General features: G+C 34.6%; 1 protein-coding gene across 1 annotated transcript; it reads right to left on the reverse strand.

Moving 5' to 3' along the window:
- Positions 1-5202: 5202 nt before the first annotated feature.
- On the reverse strand, positions 5203-8133 carry LOC131652025 (ferredoxin--NADP reductase, leaf isozyme, chloroplastic). Its single transcript, XM_058921790.1, has 9 exons — positions 7875-8133; positions 7490-7718; positions 6778-6911; positions 6602-6680; positions 6407-6498; positions 6210-6287; positions 5959-6021; positions 5632-5866; positions 5203-5495 (listed from the first exon to the last, which is right to left on the reverse strand). The coding sequence occupies exons 1-9, from the start codon at positions 7977-7979 to the stop codon at positions 5428-5430; spliced, it is 1083 nt and encodes a 360-aa protein (XP_058777773.1). The 5' UTR covers positions 7980-8133; the 3' UTR covers positions 5203-5427.
- Between the last annotated feature and the right edge of the window lie 738 nt (positions 8134-8871).

Raw genomic sequence — 8871 nt, forward strand, 5'->3', positions numbered from 1 at the left:
TGAGTTTGAACCGGGAACGCATCGCGAGAGAAGCGTGAGATCGAGACCGAGAGAATGATCGAGAGAGATGAGAGTTCTCTTTTTCTTTTCTGTCTTCCTCGCGTGTTGTTGTTGTTGTTGTAACGAGAGAGGAACTGTTGGTGTTGATACGGCGCCTCTTAATGGATTCAGGGTTTCTTATTTTCCCAATTCTGATTTGGATCAGAGGTGAGGACTCGGATCCGGGTCGGTCCAGCCCGATGATCCACCTATATTCTTGTTTGCAGCTATTTCTTTTTCTTTTATGGGCCAGACCTTATACTAGTTTTACACCCCCCAGCGGCCCCATATATTTTTTTTTACTTTTTTCTTTTATTCTATAAATATCTTTTTCTTTTTTTGATATAAGAAAAATGATAAATTTCTTTTCATAAAAAAACAACAAAAAATATGTTTATTTTTTATTTTAATTTACTTGATTTATTAAATGATCACTTTTTTCTTTAGATATATGTTTAGGTTTCTTATAAAAAATATTTCAAAATGATTCAAAAAATACCTTTTTAATCGAATCGAATTTTGAGTTTTAATGGATGAATTAAGGAGGGTTCGCACGTACTTGTACGAGTTGTCCTAAAAGTATTTGGGTGATGGCCGTTAAGCTTTTATTCGAATACTTGGATTCCATTAAAGGCTCCATAAAATTCGATTTAATTCACCTTTCTTTTTTACAAAACACTTCCTTTTAATCAAATCATTTTAGTTTATAATGGATAATGAAGAAGGGTTTGTACGTACTTGTACAAGTTGTTCTTTAAGCAATTAGGCGATGGCCGTTAAGCCATTGTTTAAGCGCGTAGACTCCGTTAAAGACTTCATAAAGCTCGATTTAGCTAATGCTCTTTCAAGCGTTTAGGCGATGGCCGTTAAGCTTTTGTTTGAAACGCTTGAATTCCATAAAAGATCATTCAAACCTAATTCATCTCGCCTTTTACAAAACAATTTCGATTCATCAAATCATCTCTTTTCTCGCCCAAGGGCGAATCTATCCTATCACCTACGAGGGGGTTGTACGTACTTGTACAATTTTCTCTTTCAAGCATTTAGGCGATGGCCGTTAAGCCTTTGTTTAAATATTTGATTTCTCTTAACAATAAACTTCAATTTATTCACACCTTTTAATTTTAAAAACTTTTTAATAAACGAGACACTTAGTCAAAATTCAAATGCAATTATACTTCCACATGTGAAGATCGAACGTTTTCCACTCGAATGTGATGATGGCCAAAATCTTGTTTTAACTATGATTTAGTCATCCATTCTTGTAATGATGCAAACATTCTTTTACCCATGTGCGCATAGTATTGTTTGAATGCGATCGAGTACCTCTCGCTAAAACCAACCAACAAATTTCCGTAGTTTACCCCGAACTACGATTGCTCTGACTTTCCCATTGCACTAGGGAATACGTAGGCACAAGATACAAATGTCTTGGCGAGCACAATAATAAAAAAAACCTTTTTTGTTCCTTCCTTCTTTCCAACCTAATAAAGAACGCAAGTAGATATAAGCTAACAATCGATCACAAGAATAACTAAATGGGTCCCATCGAGTACGATGGAAGTGAGGGGTGCTAACACCTTCCCCTCGCTTAACCGACTCCCGAACCCTAATTTGGTTGCGATGACCATCTTATCCGTTTTTTTTATTCGTGGGTTTTATCGATATTTTCCCTTTCCTTTTTGGAATAAATAAAGTTCGGTGGCGACTCTGTTGTACTTCGAGCGCGCGATAACGCTCGAGTCACATTTTTACCGCTACAGATATCATTAAGTTATCAAACTTTTCATGCCATTGTTTAGGAGATTGCTTTAATCCATACAGAGACTTATCTACCTTACAGACCTTGTTTTCTTGTCCATGGATCACAAACCTTGTTGGTTGTTCCATATAGATTTCTTCTTCTAATCACCATTTAAAAAAAGCAGTTTTAACATCCATTTGGTGTACTATTAAATTATAAATAGCATCAATTGAAATAAGTACCCTAATGGATGTAATTCTAGTGACTGGAGAGAAGGTATCGAAGAAATCTACATTTTCTCTTTGTCTAAAACCCTTGGCTACAAGGCGAGCCTTGTATTTATCAATAGTTCCATCGGGTTTTAGTTTCTTTTTCAAAATCCATTTACAACCGATAGGTTTGCATCCAGGAGGCAAGTCTAATAAGTGTCAGGTCTTGTTAGACTCCAGAGAATCTATCTCATCATTAATAGCTTCTTGCCAAAAGTCTGCATCCAGAGATGACAAAGCTTCTTGAAGATTTATTGGATCTTCTTCTACATTATGAGCCGCACAACCAGGCCCATAGTCTTTATAGACTCTTACTCTTTTACTTCGTCGAAGTTATATTTCTATATTTTTGCTGCTTTCTGTGCTTCTTATCACAAGAATGTGACTCGATTGAGTGCCCCCACTATTTCTCAATTTGAAGGGAAATTCGTATTCATAGAGATCAACATCATTTGATTCTATGATCGCTTTTGCATTTAGGTCATAAAACCTATATGCCTTACTGTTTGCTGCATATATAATGAATACATATCCATATGCTCTACTAGCGAGTTTAACTCGTTTCGGATCCGGATTTCTGACATAAGTCAGACATCCCCAAGTTTTCAAATAAGACAAGATTGGTTGTATTTTCTTTAATATATCATAAGGAGATATATTAATCTTTGACTTGGGAACTCTATTCAGGACATAACAAACAGTCAATAAAATTTCCCCCCACTAGTGAGGTGCAGCACCAGAATTCATCATAATTGCAACAACAAGTTCAATAAGAGTTCTATTCTTTCTTTCTGCTTTACCATTCATTTCAGGAGAGTATGGAGCAGTCGTTTCATGTACAATTCCATGTTGTTTATAAAAATAATTAAATAAACTAGAATCATACAATTTACCTATCACTACAAGTTCTTACTAAATCATTTTCAAAATCTTTACAAAGTTTTTAAACTTATCAATTTCATTCACAAAAATATCATTCTTTGTGATGATGGTGTACAAATCTACCCCAATAAACTGACTAAATCTTTTCTTATTTAGAAGAAGAAGAAGAAAAAACATAAACATGATTCTTTATAATATCAGAAGTATACATGACATTCTTCAAGATTAAAGTTTTTTCATAGGTGGACCATGTTCCACTTCTCCAATATCGACAACATTAGTGGTGTGGGCATCACCCAACAACACTTTCTTATCTTTAGTATTCGTGTATGTTTTAAACATAACACGATCATAACAAACACGACGAAAGACGCCTGTGTTTATCCACCAACCATCAAATCTATCAACCATGTTGATTTCAATGATCATATGAATAAATTTTCCATTAGCCAGGTTAACTCGTGCATTACGGGCTACCCCAAGTTCAAGCATTACATGTTACATCTCTTAGCCATATGACTTAGTTTTCCACAGTTGAAACTAAAGGAAAACAACGTCATTTCTTTGAGGTGGTGGTTGTTATCTAGTTGGAGCAACTAGGGCCATAGAAGGGTTCCCATTCTTAATTCGGTTCACAATATTGCGGTTCTAATTCTTTAATGATTTGCCATATGGCTTCAGAACCACACCGAATTTCTTTTTGTTATTTAAAACAACCAAGACTTTTCTATTTAATCATGTCTCTGATATTCTTCTTTAATGAGAATAATCAGTCTCTAAGTAAAACTATTTTATTTTGTAAGAAAACATAATTCTTAAAAACTTTCAAACTAGGGGCAGTTTGTCAATAATAAAAGAAATACTAATTGCTTATAAATACATACCTTATGAGCAATCTTTTGAAGTTCGTGACTTTGAGTTTCTATGGATCTTTCAACTACCATCTGATACCTCACGTAGTTGCTAAAATCATTCTTTTGTTCTCCAGCTTCTTCAATGTCATACTTGTTTTTCAGAGCCTCTTAAACATATTTTGAAGTATCACAGTTACTGTAATAGTCATACAGATCATTTGTGATTCCATTCAGAATGTTATAATCATTATTTCTATAAGGTGATTTCTTTCCTAAGCTGTAAATTGTTCGCTTTAACCTGTGCAACAAATTCAACTTCAACACTATTACATGTTCCTTTTGAATGCTCAGATTCTTACAGTTAGTTCGTTTGGTTGATCCAGAAGGAGCAACAAAATGTCCTCGGTCAGAATGTTAGCTATATTTTTCAACATTAAGAAGAAAATCATCATTTGTTTTGCTAACATTTGAAGTGACATTTCTCAAACATCAACAGTTTTTCAAAGAAAGTATCCGCAGAAGTACCAATAATTTCTTCAGTAGCCATGGCAATTCGAAACGTCTTAAAATTGTTGGATCACGGTTCTAAAAAGTTTGCCACCGAAGAAATTACCGGGTCGAGTCGCGGATTGGTAAAATTTTGCAAAACAGCTCTTAATAACCACGACGCCTCCAGGATAAAACAGCCCAGTTCTATACTATACGATTACTACTTGCACGGTAGATAATCGGTCTAGAAATACACTCTCAGATGGTACTAAGACCATTCAAATATGATATACATACCATCTTAGTATCTAGTATAACAGCCAGTCGTAGTAATTTCTCAAACCAAGAGAAATTTCAATAATTCTCTAAAGAGAATCCAAGAAAAAATGATACTTGATAATTTCTCAACTCAAATGAGGAGAAATTAACATTATTCTCTAAGGAGAATTTAAGAAAGTACTCAGAAAATTCAACGAGTAGAAAGAAAGGGGGAGAAATTGGCGCTTCAACAATTCGAAAGACGCAGAGTTATGAGAATGAGGAAGAAAAAACTCAAAATATATTTTTGGTGTGTTTTGGAATGAAACAAATGACTTCCTTATATAATGAAGTAAACTAGCCAAGATTTCTAATCTAGGCAATGTGGGACTAAGGAATTTTTCCAACTAACATACAATGTGAGACTTGACTTAATGAATTTTTTCAATTCATCTTTCTATATTGGAATATATACATAATGTTCCAACAGAGTTTAAAGAGTTTAAAGAATTGCACCAATAGCATATTTAGTTTTTGGTTGGTTGTTTTGTAAATCTCACTCCTGTCCTGCTCATAAGCAAATAGTTAAAGCATTGATTTGATCTTCATTTTCAGATCTTATCTCATTTATATGACTCTTACTAGATATCGAATATTCACAATTAAATTTCAGGAAACTCATAAAGTCGGTTTCATCTATACTGCATGATCCTCAAAATTATTTCTTGCAACGATTCCGTAAACAATATTGTTCACAAGCAAGGTATAATTTTTTGTCATACCAAAATTACAAGGTTGTAATGTAATCTATCTACAGAATACAAGAGGGTGATATAGATAAGATGCTGCACAAAGTGGAACTTGTTATCAATGCAATGCAAGTGAAAAGAAATTAATACACTTCAACATTCCATTGCTCCGCCTTCTTCAACGTTCTCTTGTACTCGATCCAATCGATACCTACAGCACATAACAAACATAATGACTACAGTTTCTATGAATCCAATAGTAAAAACGATATACTAATGTTAGTATATTAGTTGTTATGTTAGTAGTTTCTCAGATTCCTAAGATGAAAATTCAAAATGCTTCTTACCGTCTTTGGCAGCGAGTGACACCATTATGTCATCGATTCCCTTTTCCATTCCTTTCAGTCCACACATGTAAACAAAAGTGTTGTCTTTCTTCAGTAACTCCCATAACTCTTCTGCATATTGAGCCATTCTGGTTTGGATGTACATTTTCTCGCCTTTATCGTTTACTTGTTCTCTGCTCACAGCAAAGTCAAGCCTGAAGTTCTCAGGTGCTTTCTCCTTCATCTTTTCGAATTCCTGTGACATACAATTAAATTAGTATAAACCTTCCAATTACAGAACACATAGCCGAATCTCGTAAGCAACGAGAAAAGTTTGGTTCATCTCACCTCTTTATAAAGAAGTGAGCTGCTTGTGGGGACACCTAGGAAGAGCCATGCCAAACCATTGAACTACAAATTTCATATATGCAAAAAGTCCAAAAACTCGGTTAATATGGTTGGCACAAAAAACATCTTTTATAGTACTAAACTTTTAGGTTCATGTAGTTGCAATAAAATAGAGTGAATATGGTTGTGGATTTTCTGGTAGCATCGATCACACGATAGTGATTTCCTTTGCTTCCAAACTCTTGACTTACCTGGTAATCTTCGTGCTTCTCAAAGAACATTTTCCATAAAAATGAGCGAAATGGGGCGATTCCAGTTCCAGTTCCCAACTACATAGAAAATTTTAAAGATCAACTGAGAAAACCAAAACAATAATCATGACTAGAGAAAGGGCACAGATATTAACTTTTTCTCATTTCAAATTAGACGAGATGATTAAGTAGCATACCATGATGACAGTGGCATTAGGATCTTTTGGCATAAGCATTTCTTTACCAACTGGTCCAGTAATCTTTACTTCTGATCCGGGCCTCAAATCACCTGAATAAAGTGGAATTAGAACATCAACGACTGATATATGTATATACAAAACAAATCATCTTTTAGAATCCTCAAATGCAGAAGTAAAAGCATTCATCCTTACACAAGAAATTTGAGCAAACTCCCTTAACAACTTCTCCAGCATCGTTTGTGTACACGAGACGCTTCACACATAGAGAAACCTGTATTAAGGAATCACATCAGATCAGGTTAAACTGCTATCCATACAAAAGATGTGTTATCAACTTAGCATATACTTGTTTTGAAGATTCTACTCACAGTTTTGGAGTCTCCAAAATCACCAATGGCACTGCTAGCAATTGAATACAATCTCAGCTTGTGAGGCTTTCCATTCTTGTCAATACCATCTGGAACTATCCCAATTGATTGTCCTTCTCTGTAAGGAACCTCTCCTGTAATAATACAAATATTAGGCTTTTAAGATAGAAACTAAATTAGTATTTTGACAGCAATTCATGTTATAACTTATGAATCACAGTTTTCTTAAAAAGAAGCCTGCAACCACATTTGGGCCACAGCATTAAATTTCTTTATGCTTTTGTAACCGCGATTGATTCTACATCATTTGTAAATGGCTGCAGTTCTCAACAATATCAAGGATCACAATACAACCACTATTTTATAGATGTAATTAATGAGCAGTTAGTCAATAAGAATGCATGCTTATAGAAAGTAAGTTAGTTACTAATTACTAACAAGCTATTTAGGGTCATGTTTAAGGGCGTGCAAGACGGACTAACACACAGGATCCAAAATTTGTGACAATTAAACGCAGACTAAAAAGGGCCCTTATTTGTATTCACAGTTAAATCATGATAAACTTACACAGAGTCTCTGAAAACTTAAGACGGCCCTGAAACTATTAGCTAATTATTACTAACTAATTATCTCTCTAACAACCCTAAATCTTGTTATTATGAGTAGTGAATGTAAAGGTAATAATAGAGATAAAATGTATGAGAACACAAACCCTCAGTGCTGAAAACCATGTGCCAAGTTTCACCAGGTGCATCATCACCAGTGATCTTTGTGTTGAGAAGAACCCTCCCAACGTATGGTTCCTTGGGTTTGAACTTGTTCACAACAATACCTTCATCTTGTTTCTTTGAATGCTTTACTACCTTAACAGGTGCCTCAGTAGTAACCTGAGCTCTGATGGTACCCACCCTACCACTTATAGAAACATTGTTCAATGAAACCTAAGAAACAAACAACCACCTCAGATCATAATCACATCCTCAAAAACATGTCTCAAATCAGTGTCAGACACCAACAGTTAATAATCACATGCATTGAATTTGCAATCTGAATTGGATCAATGCATGTAAATGATTATGGAACAATATGAAACGTACCTTTTTGAAGACAAGTCTCTCTGGTGCAACAATAGATGTCCTGATCGGAAGAGAAGTGGAGTTGGAGTATGGCAAGGAGACTGCGGCTGTTACTGCAGCAGCCATGATTGTTGTTGTTGTTGATGATGGAAGAATCTAGAAGAAGGAGAAAGAGAGAGAATAATGTTGATTAATTAAGTGAAGATATGTATATGCAGTGATCGTTTATTTTTTCTGGTTGAACAGAAGATATTATGATTGAGTGGATGAAATTTGTAAGACAAAGAAGTGGTAGATATCATGAAAGGATAAGTCTATCTGAATGTATGTATGATAGTTAAACCTGTGATTACCATTTTAGCCTGAGGTTACTTGGTTAGTAGATCATTTATATGAGGTCACGAGGACACGTATGATTAAGAGACGAGGGCAATAAAGGAAACAAAATTATTATTTCTTTTAAATTTTCTATTGCACGTGGTTTCTAAAATTTCTGGATATTTTTGGTCATGTTATAAGGCACTTACTCTATATAGAGTTTATAATATATTTCATTAAAAACCTAATGATCAATGAGCATCTATTTAAGAAAATTGAGTGTTTACATAGAAAAATTAATAATATACTAGACGAAATCACAAGATAACAAGACAAAATATTGTCATATGATGTTTATTCCGTCGATTGAAAGTTTAAGGGAGTATAAATGCAGTTGAGTGTAAGCTAGACAAATCTTTCTCGAGTTTATTGAGGCTTCAAACAATAGTGAAAGTGTTATAATCAATCAAAATTCAATAAGATTTGTCAATTGGAAAATTTATTCATATTTCATGTTTATAGTCCCACTAACCAAAAAAGAAAAGAGCAAGGAATCATATTCTGAGCGAGCAGGGCATGTGTGGATAAGAATAACCGAAAACAAATTGGGACACTGGAGAATCAAGGCACACGTGGGGCGTCACTTACTCCAGTAACAAAAAAAAACTCACGCCTCACTTGCGTACATAGTTTAGAAGAC

This window comes from Vicia villosa, linkage group LG2 (genome assembly GCF_029867415.1).
Source record: "Vicia villosa cultivar HV-30 ecotype Madison, WI linkage group LG2, Vvil1.0, whole genome shotgun sequence".
In the NCBI taxonomy this organism is placed as follows: Eukaryota; Viridiplantae; Streptophyta; class Magnoliopsida; order Fabales; family Fabaceae; genus Vicia; species Vicia villosa.

What these genes read in the sequence shown, in the direction of transcription:
- LOC131652025 (XM_058921790.1), bottom strand. Translation starts at nt 7,979, where the DNA reads ATGGCTGCTGCAGTAACAGCCGCAGTCTCCTTGCCATACTCCAACTCC. An exon ending in ATTTTGGAGACTCCAAAACT is followed by an intron (nt 6,681 to 6,777) that starts GTGAGTAGAATC and finishes TCCTTAATACAG; the next exon opens with GTTTCTCTATGTGTGAAGCG. An exon ending in AGTTTGCTCAAATTTCTTGT is followed by an intron (nt 6,499 to 6,601) that starts GTAAGGATGAAT and finishes CACTTTATTCAG; the next exon opens with GTGATTTGAGGCCCGGATCA.